This window comes from Vulpes lagopus, chromosome 1, assembly GCF_018345385.1.
Source record: "Vulpes lagopus strain Blue_001 chromosome 1, ASM1834538v1, whole genome shotgun sequence".
NCBI lineage: Eukaryota > Metazoa > Chordata > Mammalia > Carnivora > Canidae > Vulpes > Vulpes lagopus.
In genome coordinates, this window is record NC_054824.1 from 40,525,137 (window position 1) to 40,544,325 (window position 19,189).

General features: G+C 41.0%; 1 protein-coding gene across 2 annotated transcripts in view; it reads right to left on the reverse strand.

Moving 5' to 3' along the window:
• Positions 1–10,542, reverse strand: part of COL19A1 (collagen type XIX alpha 1 chain) — a 317,390-nt gene extending 306,848 nt beyond the window's left edge. For both annotated transcript variants that reach the window (XR_005990424.1, XM_041772509.1), the window contains exon 1: positions 9,790–10,542. Coding sequence is in view for 1 of the 2 variants with exons in the window: in XM_041772509.1 (XP_041628443.1) it covers positions 9,790–9,903 (114 nt within the window). In the remaining variant the exon portion in view is untranslated. The remainder of the gene's footprint in view (positions 1–9,789) is intronic.
• Positions 10,543–19,189: the final 8,647 nt, after the last annotated feature.

Sequence of the window (19,189 nt, forward strand, 5' to 3'; positions counted from 1 at the left end):
TTTAAAATTTGTATCCCCAGCCGACGCTTCTCTGAACATTATTAGGCTGTGTAGCCAGCTGCCTATTCTGTATTCCCTCTTAGATGTTGCACAGACATCTCTAAGTTAATATGTTCAAATTAAATGCTTGATTCTCAAGCACAACTTACTCCTCTCACACTCTTCCCACTCTCAGTCCCCATCAAAACGCTCAAAGCAGGAACTCAGGCATCACACTCATTCTTCATCTCCCATATCACCATCACCCACATCCAGTCAGCAAGTCACTAACAGTGTTACCCCAAACCCATCTCAAATCTATCCACTGCCCTCCATTCCTCTGCCATAATCCTAGTTCAGTTTTCCCTAATCTAGACTCATCAGACTAACTGATTTCCCCCATCTGCTATGGGCTCCTGACCAAATTCACTTACTACACAGCACTAGAGAACTTTTCCTAAAATAAAAGTTGAATAATGGCACTCCTTTGCTTTAACCCTTGAATGTTTTCCCATTGTACTTCATATGCAATCCAAAAACCTTTTTATGGCTTAGAAGCCCTGATTAAATTAGTCCCTACCCCCTTTTTAGCCACATTTGGTACTGTTCTCTCCACTGATGTCCTATTCCTCAAATTCCCATGCTCTTTCCAAACTCAGGACTTTAGTGCATGCTCTTTCCTCAACCTGGATCACACTGGGTCCTATTTATCCTACATCTCTCAATGTAAATGTTACTGTGTGGAAGAGCCTTTATTCCTCACCTCATGATTCTCCAGCTCAGACTATTTTGTCTGTGTACATGTTTATTTCCTCCTGTCAACTCTATGCTCCTTGAAGGCAGAGATTATGTCTGTCTTGTCCATCATCTTATCCTGGGCACCTAACATAGTATCTGGAAAAGCAGGGGCTCAATAAATAGTCTTTGAATTTAAAAAGAGATTGTCAATTTCCAAATATTGAAATACAGTAAAATGTACTTATCTTTGAATCTGTTGTGAAAATTTCAAGAATCATTATCATGAACATTCTTTTCGTACATTTTTCTTTCTTTTTAAGCCTTTTTATTTTAATTTGAATATAGTTAACAGTATAATATTAGTCTCAGGTATACATCTCTTTGCACATTTTAAAGCATGTTTACTAGTTGAGGTTTCTGTTGTTTTGATCCTAAGTGCAGATGTACTCTACTTCCCTAGGATCCTTTTTCCCCCCACTGTGAACATTTGAAAAAAACTTGGTAAAGTTTCAAAATAAATCCTTGTATATATTCTAAAAATATACCTTTCTCAGATCTTTAACCTCTGCTTCAGGTAGTTGCAGGGTTGGGAAAAACTTCTACTGGAGTCTTTCTGGACCTCTCCTCCAGATCCTTCTCACTGCTTCCAGAACCCACTTTTACAGGCTGCTTCTTATTGTCCTGGACCCACCTCCAGGGCTCTCCAGGAATTCTCAATTCAAGACTGTCTATAAGCTCCTTCATCATCAAAACTTGCCAATTTTCTATTTTGTCTCCTCAGATTCCAGTGAGGTAACCATCAAAATAGTTTGATAAATTAATCCAAACCAACATTGTCAAAATTTAATGTGTTGTTCTTCCCAGGTAAGATTTCAATGTTTAACACAGACCTTCAGTGCTTTCGCAATGCAATGACCAATTAAGAACCTCAGAATAATATATGTGGATGCTGAGATAGCTGAAGGCTCTCAAGTCACTTTTTTTTCAAAACTGATACAAAGATGGCTCATGATACATTTCAAGAAGGACATGGGGAATATTGGTTACACATGTTCTCATTTTCTGAGGCAGATTTATTTTATATGTGGTATTTATTGAGAGGCAATCATCTCTGCCCCTAACACTAGCAGGGTATAGGGCAAGAGATCCATATTATCATATGTCTAAATACATGAATGTTGTATCTTTTTATCTTGACAAGTATACCTTCACAAAGACCTGAAAGACCACATCAAGTTTAGAATTGAACACAGCAGGCTGCCAAGGATAAACTAGCCTCTGGGTCCGACCAAAGCTCTTTTCTCATTTTTTCCCATTCCTTCCTTGGTCTGCACCATGCAGGGCCTCACCCAACATGTATGAGACCATACCAGTAAATCTAAACTGTCTATAATAGCTGTAAGCAGTTACTCCTTGAAACTCACTGGGGCCTAGGAGTGTTCCTATCAGTAACTTGGTCTGTCACTGAGGAGATGAACCCAAGGAAGAGATCTACCAGTACTGTAAGAGGATTAATAGTCCTTTGGTCAGGGAATTTCAGGACCTTGGGTGCCTAGAGCCTCATCTAATAGCTTGGGCTTTGGGTGGATATGTCCCCTTAATACTGTGGACTCCTACTCTGAGAGCAAGACCACATCCAGAGCAAGGCCATAAAAAGGCCTTCCAAAATGTAAGGCCCAGAACAGGGACCTTGTTGCCTGGGCCTAAGAGTGGTACAGAGAACAGTATCAGGTCCTCATTCTACAGATATGAGACATCAAAGCTCATACAGAAGATCCCAGAGTCTGAGATCTAAGTCAAGGTCTTCTCGACTAAGAAGTCAGTGCTGTTATGCCATCAGGATGTGGGATAGACATATCACTTCCCTATATACTACCTTTAAATTTTCAGCTATTCTTTTTCAAGTTGCTAGCCAGACCCAGCAGCTCTTTCCCAGCACTACAAAGTACCAAAGTCATAATTATGAGCATGCCCAGTACTGCAGTCTTGAGCAGACAATGGCACAGGAGCCTATGAACCCTCTAAAATCATCCAGATAGCTCTGTAACTCATTTCTCATTGTCATGACAACAAAAAGATAAAGGCTGCCTGATGGTCTGCCTATGACCTCTACTACCTCTGACCCATTATTCTCATCAACCTTGGTTAACTGGAATAGTTTTGGATATTGGTTGGGGTAAGGTAATTAAAAAAAAAGAAAGTCACTATCCCTTAAATCTCCATTATTCAGCTCTTGAAAATCTATGTGTTAACTACCAAAATATTTTAATTATGACATGGATTTTCAAAAATTCCATATTAATTTAGATTTGCATACAGAGAACACAAAAGGGACAGAAAGGAACAGTGGAAAACTTTAATTTTTCATTCCATTCATGGAATATTTCATTCCATCCAGGTCTTATGGGCCATGGGGGAGACAGTAGTCATTGGGGATAAAGCAGGGCGCCAAGTCCTTAGTGTCACTCTGGTCAGGGAGACCAAAAATAAACACATATATTATCTTTGTGAGATAGACACTAGGAAGTAAAGGAAAGGAGAGTAAGTAGAATGATGAAACAGCAAGCTTGCCAGATAAGATGGTCAGGGACTTCTTAGTACAAGTTTTTTAGTAAACCCCACCAAATCTGCCTACAGACTGAATTGTTTTACTGTTATGCCATCTGACATTTTATAATACTCACTCTTCATCTTTGAAATTGAGGTAAAGGATCAGAATATTAGAATAAAGAGAGAAACAGAAAATAACATGGGAAAGGCAAATGAAAGGGGCAAACAGAAAAAAATAAAGAGTCCTAATTCACTTTATGCAGGCTGTTAAATGAGCAACATCACATTTTAACTTTCCAAAAAATAAGTTTGATTTGTTAAATGAAAGAACCCACATTTTCAGAGCATTCATCACAAAGAGAAATGCTGTGTGACTGGTTAGGGGGTCAATTCCTAAATCAAACCTCTTGACTATCTTCCAATATGCCTGTACTTAATTCCAAGAAAATCTGACCATAGTGTTATGAAGTCACACATCTTGTAAATAAGCAAAAACAACAGGTGTTACACATCTGTTCTTTTACCAATCTTTAGAATCTATCTTTAGTGAAGCTACAGCAGAGTCTGTAAACTATTGGAGAAAACCAGCTGAAAAGCCATGCCTCCAGAGTTAAATTCCAAGCTGATAATAGGATAAAAGTTTCAAGAGCTTAGGACTAGATCTAGCATTATTTCATAATTTTATCATAGATTACAATAATGAAATTGGAGTTAATTTGCAGAAATCTGTTGCAGCTTAGGCAAGGTTTCCGCCCTCATTATAATCTATAGAAAACTCCTGACCTTTTTATTTTAATTACAGGATTCTTATTTAACTTAAGAACCCATTAGAAATTTCAAAATCCTCTTCAATTCATTCTTTACCCCTCCTATATCAAACCTCTATCAAGTCTATAAAATATACTTTTAAAAATTTCCTTTGAATCCATACCAACTTCTTCATCCTTACAAAACTGATTTACTTTACCTCCTTACCATTTCTAATCTGTAAAAGTGCAGCAGACTCCTAACTACATTCCTCTTCTTCAGTCTCGTTCCCCTTGTTTCTATCTCCCTACTGCTCAAGAATTCTATAACAGGGATCTAATCACGTTAGTGTTCTGCTTTATTAAAGTCTCCTGGTACTTTTTCATTGGCCATTTCTTTTTTTTTTTTTTATCATTGGCCATTTCTAAGGGAAGCTCTCAAGGCTTTTCACAGTACGGTCTTGGACTCATCTGACCAGTCTCATTGCCTGCTACCTCCTTCCTTTTTTTTTTTTTTTTTTTTTTTAAGATTTTATTTATTTATTCATGAGAGACACACACACAGAGAGAGAGAGAGAGAGAGAGAGAGAGAGAGACATAGGCAGAGGGAGAAGCGGGTTCCATGCAGGGAGTCTGATGTGGGACTCAATCCCAGGATTCCGGGATTGTGCCCTGAGCGGAAGGCAGACGCCCAACCACTGAGCCACCCAGGCGTCCCCTGCTACCTCCTTCCATACAAACTTTACTCCATCAAACTCTTCACAATTCCTCGCATGTGCAAGGCTTCTGCACATGCAGTTTTGGCCACTGGGATATCCTTTCAATTCTCTTTCCAACTGCCAATCATTTACTCTGGCTTCCACATGCAATTCAAATGCCGTGTCCTTTATGAAGACTGCAAGAATGATCACTGAGTTCATTTACTCACTGCCTTAACAATCCAACAGAGCTCAGTGCCCACCTCTGCTTCAGTGCAGTCTACACTGCATTTTAATAACCTATGTGCATTCTGTCTCTTCTTTACACTGAACATCTTATAGAAGAAAGTATCTTATTACTTGTGTTTTTTCAAACATTAAATAATGTTTAACTACTGGCATTTAGTAGGTACTCACTTGATCAATTTGTAGGATGAATATAGTCTAAAGCAACACATTTCCAAAATGAAGGTTCAAGCTTTTAAGTAGTATATCCAGGTATGGATTTAAAATTTATAGAAGATATAGGTGGAGAATTATTATTAAAAGAAGACTCAGTGATCTAATTTCAGTTGTTTAATGAGATGCGCAAAAGATAATACTACTGAATTTTTCTTCCATCACAGAAAATATATTGCCTCGTTCTTAATGTTTATAATCCTCTAAACCGATCAACTTGATCACATTTTCTCAAACTTCTATGTTATTGGGACGCCTTGGGTGGCTCAGCAGTTGAGCGTCTGCCTTTGGCTTAGGGCGTGATCCCGGAGTTCCGGATCAAGTCCCACATCGGGCTCCCCGCATGGAGCCTGCCTCTCCTCCCTCTGCCTGTGTCTCTGCCTTTCTCTCTCTCTCTCTCTCTCTCTCTCTGTCTCTCATGAATAAATAAATAAAATCTTTTTTAAAGGGATCCCTGGGTGGCGTAGCAGTTTGGCGCCTGCCTTTGGCCCAGGGCGGGATCCTCGAGACCCAGGATTGAGTCCCACGTCGGGCTCCCGGTGCATGGAGCCTGCTTGTGTCTCTGCCTGTCTCTCTCTCTCTCTCTCTCTCTCTCTCTCTGTGTGACTATCATAAAAAAAAAAAAAAATCTTTTTAAAAAAATTCTAGGTTATTTGTCTTGTCACTTCAAAACTAGTGCTTACTTCCCAGAGGGTCTCCAACCTCAGGTTCCTTTTGAGTGTGCTTAACTGATTCTCTTCATCCTCCACAACTTGTTTTATTGATTCACTTTTCTGACCTACTGTGGTCTCCATCAACTTTTTTGGAACCATTATCAAATTCTATCATTATGAGTGACCTACATTTTCTCAGGTTTCAATTCTATAGCTCCATTTCCACAGATATAGCTATCTCAGTGATCCAGTGCCACTTAAAATTTTGAATTAATATAGATGTATAGTTTTCCCTTATGTATCAAGTTTTCCTACTTTTCATTTGACGGGCTCTACTAACTTTATGATCTAATAATCTTACAATCTCATGATTAACTCTGATTTCTCTCAGAGAGGTGTCAAGACCCATTGGACTTCACAAATGTCATGGGATATCATGGGTAAGGTCTATTATTCCACTCTCACATTGGCCATCTATCAATTTCCAAACTCAATATGCAACTTCCTCACCTGATTATCTCACTAAAGGCCTACAAAATAACACCCCAAAGAGCCTCTTACCTCTTACATTCTCCTTTCCGATCTCTCCTTAGGCAAGTGCTATCTGCTCTCATCTCGGGTTTCATCCCAGCTCGGATTCTCTGTCTTACCAGGCACATGACTGCTCACTCCCACCTCTAAGCCTGCACACATGCCATTCCTTCTGGTTGGAATGCCCCCTCTCTTGCTCTCTTCTGTCAAGCCATTTTATTGTCTGCCTCTTTAATTTTTTTTTAAGATTTTATTTATTTGAGAGAGAGAAGGGGAGAGCACAAAGGGAGAGTGAGAGGGGAGAAGCAGACTACCTGCTGAGCCCTATGTGGGGCTGGATCCCAGGACCCTGAGATCATGACCTGAGCTGAAGGCCGATGCTCGAGCCACCGAGGTGCCCCTTTTCTCTGCCTCTTTAAGATATATGACCTTAACGCAGCCTGCCTTGTATAATCCAACTCCAATCCTATTCGTTCTATTTGTTTTTCCCAGCATCCTTTCCAGATTATATACTTGCATCTCTCTAGCCCTGCTAGTTTGTGTTCCAGCTAATTTTTCACTTTTCACTTGAATTTGTATTTATGATGTCAATTGGCCATATAACTATGCTTTCTTTTTGTTTAATTTAAATTTGATTAGCCAACATATAGCACATCATTAGTTTCATATGTAGACTTCAGTAATTCATCATTTGAGTGTAACACCCATTGCATCACCCAATTACCCCATCCCCTCACCACCCAGTGCATCACCCAATTACCCCATCCCCTCACCAACTTCCCCTCCAGCAACCCTCAGTTTGTTTCCTATAGTTAATAGTTTCTCATGGTTTGTCTCCCTCTCTGATGACTTCCCATTCAGTTTTCCCTCCCTTCTTCTATGATTCTCTGTGCTGTTTCTTATATTCCACATGAGTGAAACCATATGATAGTGGCCTTTCCCTGATTGACTTATTCTGCTCAGCATAATGTCCAGTTTCAGCACGTCCATGTACAACTATGATTTCTATCTCTATAGCTTCTCTCGCCTCTGAAATCATACACTCTGTGTACCTACTGGGCACTTCTGCCTGCTAGGGGGAAAAAAAATGAACTACAATTTCAGCAGCAGAGATTAAACAGAAGGACCATAGAGTAAATGGAAATTTTCCATTTCTGGAGAATCTGTTTGAGATGGTTTCGTTCGTTGGGTGACGATGATTTGGATACAGAGATAATGTCCTGTGATAATAATCACATTTGTTTTTCTTTCACCTTTTTGCTTTTTCCCTGACCTTTTTCATCAGGTTCAGGCGCACTCCCCTGGTGTATAATCACAACTTCTCTCTCCTTTCCCAGGAAACCCCACTTAAGGGTTTTTTTTTTTTTTTTTTAATCTTCACTGATCAGTTTAACAGGTTGGAAGATACAATATCAATACACATAAATCAATTGTATATACAAAAATTAACTCAAAATAAATCATAAACCTAAATGTACAATCTAAAACTGTAATGTTTATATAGCATGGGTTAACTTCAGCTGATCTGGGTTAACTACACATTTATCTCAAGGTACTGACCCTTGGCCAACACTGTAGACTATATTAACTAAAGATAAATGATGTCCTAACCCATAGGTAGTGAGTTCCTCACCATTCTGAGAAATCAGACTGGACAAAGCCTCATGGAAGCACGTGCCAGTTATTACTTCCATTTTGTAATCCCCCAGGGAGAGGATGAACTGGTCTACCCCTGGGAATCCCCGTCCTCTTTTTCACCCTGAAGAGATAGCGATTTTAGGTACACTTTCCACCATCTGAACACCAAACGCCTCAGCTCCTCCTTTGCAGGCACATATCAAAAATCTGCACTTAGGAGTCCTGCGGCTCCTTCCTCACACATCTGCAAGGAGATGCTGAGAAACCAAACGTTTGGTACTTTCCTTTCCTTCTTTTTTCTTTTTTTTTCTTAATCTCTTAAAAGGACAGTACTGCTTGGTTTGGACTGATGACAAATGCCATTGCTCTTTCGCCTTTTGTTGGAGTGGGGGTAGGGGAGGCGTTGGAGGGGCTTATTTCATCCCCTCCGTTAGCAAGCAGCTATAGGTTCCTGCTGGGCACCCCACCACCCCACGCGCACCCCCACCCTTGTTTCTCCCCCGACCCCTCCTCAAAGCGGAAGGTGGGACCAAGCAGTCTGGGAACCGTGAATGCCAGGAGGCAGCACAAGTATCTTCTTCCCCCCCCCCCCGCACTCCCCAACCTCGAGCTGGGGCTCAGGATCGCTCCCTGCCGCAATGCCTGGATGGTTCGATCAAAACTCTCCGCATTCCCAGGGGCCCGGGCGCTCTCTCCTCTTTTCCGACCCCCGGCCCACTGCCCCCCGAGGCTGGCACGGAGCTGGGCACCCCGTACTCTCCGCCTCCCCACCGCTCTGCGCCTCCGGCCCCTCCACCTGGCCTGCCCGCCCGACTCCCCGCCGCCGCCCGCCCTCACCCTGCGCGGGGCAGGATTCGCGGACGCGCCCGCCCGCTCGGAACCAGCCCAGCGTGCGCGGCGGCGGCGGCGGCGGCGGCGGCGGCGGGCCTGGTTCCGCGCCAGCAAACTTCCTCGGGACCCTGCAGTGCGCGGGCCACGGGGCTGCGCCGCCCCTCCCCGCGGCCGCGGTGCGTCGGCGCCGGCGCGCTGGCGGCCGAGGCGGCCGGATCTCGCAGCCCGGGCGGGCGGCGGAGGCGGGGGCCGCGTTCTCGGAGCGCCGGGACCGGGACGTTCCCGCGGCTGCGGCGGCGGCGGCGGCGGGTCGGGCCGCGCTGCGCGTGCTGCGGGCTAATTACGGAGCAGCCGCCGGAGGCCGGAGGCCCGGGACCCGCGCCCGCGCGGCCCCGCGAAGCCGCCCTTGGGAGAGAAATAGCCGCAGGTCGGAATGAGTAACCCCCGCACCTCGCGTCTTCCAGTTTATAGCCCTTGACTGTCTCCTCGCTTCCAGTGGGTCACATCTCTAGACGTAGCTCAAAAAAAAAAAAAAAATGTTCTTATGGCATGCATTTACATGGAGTTTGTTTGTTTTGTGCATTTAACCCCATGGATTTTTTTTTTCTTCCGTATTTGACGTCTGTTCCCCCCGCATCAGCAGTGCTCCCAGCTCTCCTTGACAAGCACACGTAGCCAGAAAAGCACCTAGAACTAAAGTGCGAGGCATAAAGCCTGCATCGCGTGAGCATCTGAACACGAACTACGTTCCCGGTGGCATAAAGTGGTCCCACCGTCCGGCTCCCTCTGGGAATGCGTAATTGCAGGTGTGCCGTATGCACCGCCCAAACTGCGCGCACGGTTTTGCATTGTCTCGAAAGGCAGATGCACGCAAATGACCAGAAACCTGAGCAGAGGACCCAGCCCCGGCGTGTGTGCGAGAGATGGGGCGAAGGGGCCGGCGCAGGGCAGAGCCGCGCAGCTTACCTTGGCCGCGGCTGTGAGCCCCTCGAGGCGCCGCGGAGTCCGGCCCGCGCGGGCTGCCGCACCGCCGAGGAGCGGCCCGAGGGAGCTCCCTGCGAGTGGGGACGGGGGACGCATCTCTGCCCTTATTAGTCTCTCCCGGTGTGACCCTCCCACTCGACGAGCACGGAGGGACTCCGCGAGACGGGACTCCGCCAGCCCGGGCACAGGTTCTCCCTAACACAACAGTGTCGCCTTGGAGCTGGGAATAATGCCTTTTCAGGTTTACGCTTTATTAGCGGTTTCACAGAGGACGACTGCTGGGTGCAGGTGCTAGAGTTCCTCACTTCGATGCTGAAGGGTCTTCGCGTGCTGTGTGTGGTGCGCATTCACAGGTAGATGATTGGCTCTTCTAACGGTTGAGCTGAGAAGGGATCATCCTTCATGTGTCATGTTTCACTTTTATGTCGGGAGTTTATAGAAAGTTAATCGAGAGTCTTTCCGCCTCCTAATCACGGTCGTGTGTACAGGTTCAGTGTGGCACTCTTTGTCTCACAGTCCATAAAAGTATTCTGTGATTTTAAATATTATGGCTTTCCATGGATTTGGTGCGACAAATGCTGGGTTTTGAACTCTTTGGGATCCCTTTCAACATGTGAAGGTAACATTTTTCCGCAGATCTTTGTGTAGTAGGTATTTGTGTGTGTGTGTACACACACACACAGTGGGTATATATTTATATTTGAAGGCATAGATACATATTGTATGTGTGAGAGATATATATATACACACATATATATGTATAAATCCATCCATCCCCCCCTACACACACACACACACACACACACACACACACACATCTTTGGAAGAAAAATAAAACCATTATAGAACTCAGAAAAATGATCAGGCATTAGAAAATGGATAAATTGAAAAAAAAAAGAAAATGGATAAATTGGCTTAACATTCTTTAGTTTAGTACTGCCATAGTTGGGGAAATATTATAAATTATGTTATTGATCCATAATGGTGAGAATCAGTAAGCTTAAAAGTGACCTTAAATCAGAGAAATATGCTTCATGTGTCAGGGCTCACAGATTGGGTAATAAAATTAGGCCAGCAAAACCTAAAAATATTAAGAAAAATTTTAGGAGATAGCTCATTTCCACTTCATTGAAGTGAAACTATTAGAGTCAACTGGTGGTTTTTAAACCCTTTTCATTGTAATCAAAATGCCTACAGTTTTTGTCTTGCATCAAAACATGTTTATATGTCAGAATTTAAAACCTTATGATGTGTTTCCTTCTGTTTGATTTTCGTCACTAATTTTTGGTTGACTGTGGAAAGAGGCCAAGGAGGGAGGATATCACATGAATCACGCTGCTCAAATGGCCATTTGAAAAATATGTTTTCACAAACCTTCATCAGACTTTTGGTGATCATTCTCCAATTTTTAAAAAGTGTTACCCCTATTTGAATCTTTTTTTTTTTCCTTTCTAAGCAATTGTACTTTACCTTTCACTTGCTAGTGAATTGGAATAAGAGCATCCAGGCTTTATTTCTCTGATAGATTATCATGTTCACCTTATTTACATTTAATTGGTACTATTTAAAGTAAGGCTTTGAAATTACTTAAGAGAAAGCCTGAAAATTTGCCTCTAATTTGTGTTTTTTTTTTTTTTTTTTTTTTTAATTTTTTTTTTTAATTTTTATTTATTTATGATAGTCACAGAGAGATAGAGAGAGAGGCAGAGACACAGGCAGAGGGAGAAGCAGGCTCCATGCACCGGGAGCCCGACGTGGGATTCGATCCCGGGTCTCCAGGATCGCGCCCTGGGCCAAAGGCAGGCGCCAAACCGCTACGCCACCCAGGGATCCCTCTAATTTGTGTTTTAATGCAACTTTATTTTAGTGTTATTTTTGCAAACATCTTAATTTCATAATCCTTAAGATGTTTTTCAAAATAACCAGTCATATTTTTTTTTTCAACCTCAAATTGCTCCTTTCCCTACTCATAGCATTGAACTAAACAAGAGTTTGGAAGAAAGTGAGAAATGATTAAAAATAAAAATTATTATTATCTGTTGCTTATTCTGCACCAACTATCCTAGGTCAATAAATATTCCTCATTTTTCTTCCAGGAAAGCGTTTAAATTTGGACTGGTTTCATAATTACAAACAATGATATCCCTAAGTGTTGGCTCCTTAAGCCAATTCTTTTCACTGAGTTTTAAAGTGACTTCAAATAGAAACAGCCCCTAACCGAGCAATTTTATTTATCCAACCCAAATACAATTATAAACGATCAGTTTTTTCCCTTGCTTCTGAAGCTACTGCTGGTGAACGCACATCTGAAAATAATAGGAGTTCTGACAGGACTTTGAATTCTGGCGAACAGCTTGCAGGGCTTCTAATGCCCAGTTTAGCTGCATGCATGTGTGACTTTAAAAAATAAGAAGATTTCAAAAGCAAACCGCTTTCAATATTTACGTGCCGTGGAAGACACATTCCCTATTTTTATGTCCTGTGAGGAATAAATTCCTTTTAGTACATTAAAAAACTCTTCCATATTTGTAAAGCCCCACTTATATAATTTAAGTATCATAAAAGGAACATTGCACCATATTTTGATAATTGCCCATAATAAATATAATGTTTTTTTTTCTTTCCTGAGCCTCATTTCTCAATCTCCTGAGTTAATATGGCTATTTGTTTTTGTTTTTCTTTTTTCTGTACTTTTGTGCTCCCAGCCATGTTACTTTGCCTTTTCTCTTTTGTAATTCCTTTCACTTTTCTCCTCCTTCATAGTTTCCATTTTCCAAGAAGAAAGAATTTCAGCGTTGCCCCCAGCTAACTTCTTAGTTACCAAACCATAAGAGTGTTCATTCTCTATTGAATTGACAGGGCACAGACATACATGACTCCCATACATATCCCATGGAAATACTTCAGTGCCTCAATAGGAGCTGAACAGACCGTACTGTTAACTGTAATTACCAAATCTGACTTGTCATCGCTAGCATGCACTTCCCATTCTTTTCTTTTGAGACCAGTACTACATATAATATTCTTCAGGGTAAACAGAAAGTAGGCATATCAGTTCTAATTTTTTTAGTAATCATCAAAAGTATAAACATTTAAAAAATTTAAAGGCTATTTTTACCATTGTTTCTGGAAATAATTCTCCTCACAGAGAAAATAATATTGCACGGGAGGTTGTTATGTCTGCTTCCATTCCTGGAAGACATTCTAGCTCCTCACATTGACTCAGCTTAGAAATGAGAGGAAGAAGTGATCATAGATCTGACATTCACTTAGTTTATTAGACTTTACTTCCTAGGGATCAGTGACCCTGAAAGGAAATATGGTAAAAGACAAATGCCTGACTGGGGAAGACGTTTATTAATACACATCCACCTCTCAAAAATAATGATTTTTAAAAATAGAGACAGATAAATATCCCAATAGAAAAATGGGCAAAAATGCGAAAAGGCCATTCACAAAGGAAATACAAATGGTCAATAAACGCATGAAAAAATACTCAAATTAGTATTGAAAGAAATTAATTTCTAAAGGAATGATTTTTGTCCCCCACCCATTTCGCCAAGGCTAAGATGAGTGGTATATTCAGGGTTAGCATAAATGAGGAGCATTCTCACACTCAGGAGCATAAAATAGTTGTCTTTCTGAAGGACAGATTTGCCATATTTATTAAAATCTCTAAAAACTCCTCTAAAACCATGAACTGTGGTTATTTCTGAGTTATGATTATGGGAGATTTTGATTTCTTCCTTTTGCTTTTCTATGATAATATAAAGTTTCTACAATGAATATGTATTACAGTTGTAATAAAAATGTAACAAAATAACCTAGTGTGGTATTTTTATATCTCTCCAACAAATTAATAAAGTAATGGTGTTAAGAGAGCTGAGAAATTTGCCTCTCAAGTGCTCTTTTCAATCATTTCCAGCAGGAATCTTCCAGGTAAAAGTGAGCCTGTGACATGAAACATTTAAACTTGTTCTAATGATTTCTCTGGGAAGCAGATATTAATTAAACTGTTCATTCAACACAGTTTTAAATACCTCTTCAGCTGAGCACTGTAGAGCAGGCAAAGAGGTTGCACATGGGCCCCACCTCCTGGAGTTTAACATTTAGTAAGAAAGAGAAGACATGTATACACATACACAATGGTAATATGAAATGAAAATACAAAGTGCGATAAAGTAGATATAAAATACTGAGAAAGTTCTAAGGTGGGGAGAAACTGTTACTATGCAGAAGCATGAAGATCAGAAACTTCCGGTGAACAAAAATGTCTCTTGTTTTGTCAGTCTGAATAATTCTACTTAAAAATCATCATAGAATCATACTACTAGAAGGGGCACTGTAAATAATAATTTGAGAAACGATGAGTTTACTATAATAAATATTTGTTGAAAGAATCAACAGAGGAAAAAAAAAACACCTAAGAACCAGCAGAGAACAAATCCACTTCTCTCCCCATTCGGGTGAGGAAAATGAAGTTCCTTTCCTACTGAGCTAAATCCTTTCAACAGTGCAACTTCATTGGGCTCCGCTCAGACCCCTCAGTCCCCCAGGAAGCCCCAACCAGATTAATTGCTCTTAAGCACAGAATGAACTACCCAGCCAGTCCACTATGCTATTACTCCTGCTACCTCCAGGTGAACCTCAAGGTGGCTGTTGACATTCTGCCAATCATTGGAGGCTTATTTCAGGTGTTCTCTCAGGTGTTTCCGGGCACCAAACTCTTCCCCTACCTCTAGAGAGTGGAGTAGTCACTTTTTACATGACAATCTACTTTCCCCTACCTTGTTTCAAACACATTTCTGTATTTGGCCCTCTGATGTGATTGTAAACTCCTTGAGGACTAGAATGGAGTCTTTTTTAATAATACCTAGAGCACCTAGTACAATACATTTTTTCTTAATATAATCTTCAAATATTTGTTGAGATGAGGCTTGTGGAGGTTAAGTAACTGAAGACATACAACTTTCTAATTACAAAGCATAGACTGAATCTCAGAGTCAATATGGAAAAATGGTAGGTTTATTTTGGTATGCTATCTAGGGGATTAAATTATTACACTAATAAAGTAACCACAGGATAATTTGTTCTCGCCTATAAAGGATTCTCAGAACGAGGACTTGTGTGTGTGTGTGTGTACAGCAATATTTCAAGACAACAAGACTATTATTAGTTGAAAATGTCCTCATCATGTGTCCCCTTCACTTCTTTTCCACACTTAAGGTTAATTTTCATTATTGACAGAAAGAATGCAACTCTGTTTAAATAATCTTTTGTTATTCTTAGAACATGAGAAAAAGACCCCCAATTAAACTTTGTTCTAACTCCTCAATGTTTTTATTTATTTATTTATTAAGGATTTTATTTGTCTATTTGACACAGAGAGAGGGGGTACAAATGGGGAACAGCAGAGGGAGTGGGAGAAGCAAGCTCCTCGCTGAGCAGGGAGCTTCATGCAGGACTCGATCCCAGGACCCTGAGATCATGAGCAGAGCCCAAGGCAGACATTTAACCAACTGAGCCACCAAGGCGCTCCTGAATATTTTTAAATAACGAACTCTTATACAACATTTAAAAAAAATAATTCAACATTGACGCAGTATGATTAGTCAGCTAGTAAGTTAATCAAGTTCATGTCTAAAAGCTGTAATTCTTTTCATTGTAATCTCTTTTGAGTGTTTATTTTCAAGTTAAAACTATTTAGCTTATTTTCTGATTCTCATGAAATCATTTTTTAGAAGATTTTATTTATTTATTTATTTATTTATTTATTTATTTATTTATTTATTTAACAGAGAGAGCACAAACAGGGCGCATAGCAGAAGGAGAGGGAGAAGCAGGCTCCTCACTGAACAAGGAACTCAATGCAGGGCTCCATCCCAGGACCCTGGGATCATGATCTGAGCTGAAGACAGGTGCTGAGCTGACTGAGCCACTCTGGCGCCCCATCTCATGAAATCATTTTTAAAAAATCATTTGCTAGGCATGGTACTAAGTGCTTTATATATTTCATATTTTCAAAATCCTTCAACAACTTTATTGTCCTATTTTCACAGCTTAGGACTAAGGCCTTGAACCAACCTGACAGAGCCAGGATTTGCACCCATGTCTGTCTCATTCCAGTGTCCAGGCTCTTATCTACTATGCTCTAGTACATTGTCTTTAATCACTTTTGAACAAACATTTTGCAACCCCAGATCATCTAACAGACTGGTTAAATGGGTGCTCAAGGCAAAGCAGAGGCCTCAAAGTTTTGTGGCAACAATTTCCCTTACAAGGTAATATGGGAAAGACAAAATGAAATAAACCTATAAGTCTCTGTTTCAAGAAAGGAATCAATTTTAAGTAAGAGAAAACCATGAACTAAATTAGTTGGACTTAAAAATTATTATATTTATTTATTTGTTTGTTTAAAGATTTTATTTATTCATGACAGAGAGACAGAGAGGCAGAGACATAGGCAGAGGGAAAGCAGGCTCCCTGTGGAGATTTTGATGCAGGACTCCATCCTGGGATGCCAGGATCACTGCCCAAGCCAAAGGCGTCTGCTCAACCACTGAGCCACCCAGGTGCCCCTAAAATTATTTTATGTATTCAGACAGTGTCCAACAATATGCTTTAGTTTGTGCTAAATTAAAAGGAAAAAAAATTCCAAGATAGAAAACTAGGCAAAGCTCTTTGCTTAGTTGACTATTCAACTAAACCAAAGTAAGATAAATCTGACCAGACTCTGTTCTCTCTCAAAGGTGACAGATTTACCTAGTTTTCTAATACTTGAGGACATTCTTGCTGTCAAATTATTTTACCATAAACCCATTTTTATCCATTTTAAATGTAAACTTCTATGTTTATAAAACCCCTTTCAAGTAATTATGAGAAGTCATAAAACATAGCTAGTGAAAGAAACAATGATAGTTCATAAATCTATTCTTATTTTTAAGCACTTTGGGTGTTAACCAAAAACAGAATATTTTTTCTTATGTAGAAAAGCTCTTTATTTTTAGTAAAAACTTCATAATAACTTTTAGTGTTCAGATAGCCATATTGAAATCCACTATCTTTTATCTAGAGACTTGGCTGCACGGGTTATGAATCTTTTGCTAATCCTGTCCCTAACTGTGGTCGCTGCTCAGCTGGTTCTGCTGTGGTGCCATTGCTCAGTTTTGACCCCAGCCCTGGGGATGCTGGCTACACCAGGATCCAGGTGCCTTCTGAAGCAGAGGAAAGGTCTGTTTTCTCCATCAAGGTCAGTCTCATGTCAGTGGATTCTATTAGAATGACATTCTCACAGTAGGTGACACAAGTGGTATTTTCAGGCAGTGTTCAGCTTCTTTACCTGATGTATCATCAGCTTATTGTTGCATAATATCCTATCCCAAAACTCAGTAGCTGAAAAAACTTTTATTATTGTTCATGAGTCTACTGATTGAAGTTCTGGTCTAGGCTGGGTTTGGCCAATTTCAGTCGGGTTCTCTTATGTCTCTGCCTTCAGCTGGCAGGTCAGATGATTGGCTGGCAGTAAGGTGGCTCATTTGGGACAAGTCATCTAGCCTCCACATGATCTCTCACTCCTCCAAAAGGCTAGCCTAATGCAGGAGACCACATGGATTCCATACAGAGTAGAAGCCCACGAAGTCTCTTGAGCTTGGGCTCAGAACAAGCACATGGTCACTTTTGTCACATCCTATTGGTCAAAGCAAGTCCCTAGGCCATGTCAGAGTTAAAATTTCCATCTCTTGAAGAGAGAAGGCTCAAAATCACAATGTCATGAGCACAAATAGGGGAGTGAAAAACTGGAGCCACTGGTAATTTTCTATGATTAGGAGAATACACAAAGGGCATCTTCATTCAGCTCACCAGTGCTAAGTCCCATATCCTCCTCTGGATACCTTTTACCTCTAGAACTACCAATAAGCAACTTCAGCAGCTTGAAAGGTATCATCCCTCAGCTAATTAGAGCCTCTCTAACTTGTGATCATGGAAACTGAAGAGATTCTTCCCTTCACTCTCCCCTAGAGATATAGAAAATTGGGATGTTCTCGTGGATGCATGCCTACCCTCCCCTTCTCAGAAAGCCTAGACGGTAGTTTCCTCATGTCCTGCTGGTGCAAGGAAATCCAGCAAACTTACTGACTTCAGAAATCTCAAAGGAAGAAATGAATCTTGTCTTCATTCTTTAGAAAGTTTCACCACATCTCAGGGGAGATGGATTGGGGGTGATTAATAAGAGACTCTTCAGCAGCTCTTCATTTTCTCTCTTCTAGAAGAACTCTTTCTTTTGTAGCTCCCACTACTTTTCTGGTGACAAAAACTACCAAGCCAGTTGAACATTTTTCAAACCATGAGAGCCTGGAAAGCTAACTTACCAGAATCTTTCTTCTTTTGCACCTGGCCTTTGGAAATTTAACATTTTTTTTCTTTTTCTGTTTGCTGTTTCTATAATAATGGGTAGGTGATGTGACAAAGAAAGCTACTTGGGAAGGGAGTAAGGGACAACTTTAGATGGGATAGCCATAGAAAGCTTCTCTAAGGTGGTGATATGTGATATTAGAGTTGAGACCTTAATGCCCAGAAGGAGCCAGCTCTGCAAAGATCAGAGGAAAGGAACAGCTGGTACAGAGGCTCTGGTTAGGCAGAGTAGGGCCTGTTCAATGAACATAGAAAGGCCTTAATGCCAGGAAAGGGGTTAACAAAAGAAGGCATGGTAAGGGATGATGTTGTCTGGGGTCAGATATTGCAGAGCCTTTTAAGCCCTCATAAAAAGTTTATATTTTATATTGTAAAAAGTAGAAAAGTGTTGGAGGGTTTAAGCAGGGAATGAAATGAACTAATTTCTTATTTTTAAAGAATCCCTCTGGCTTCCCTGTAGAGAATAGGACTGTAGCAAGGCAAGAGTAGAAAAATGAGACAAGTTCTGAGGCTGCTGTACTCCAGGCAAGAGATGATGGTGGCTACATTGAGGGTGGTAGTAGTAGAAGGAAAGAAGTAAACAAATTCAAGACGTATTTTAGAAATAAACTTGCTAAGACTTGCTAAAGGGCTGGATGTTGGGGCCCAGAAAAACAGAGAAGCACAAAGCAAGCCTGTGTTTCAGGAACACAAGAGACCTTAAAAATCACTTGGACCAATCATGTTTCTATGCTTGTTTTAATCAATACAAATTAAATAGAAGTTGCTTGGTTTTCAAATGCTTATCCTTTAGGGAAAAGGGAGAAATTCCTGTATAAATGGTAGGTAAGCTCCTGTGTTGCCATCTGTATTAGAGTGCTAAGGAAGGTCATAAGCCCTCCCAAGTGATTGACTATCATGTCACGGACAGAAGAGGGACAGAGGAGAGAAGGTGGTGACCTAGAATCACATGAGCTTCTCTAAGATTAAA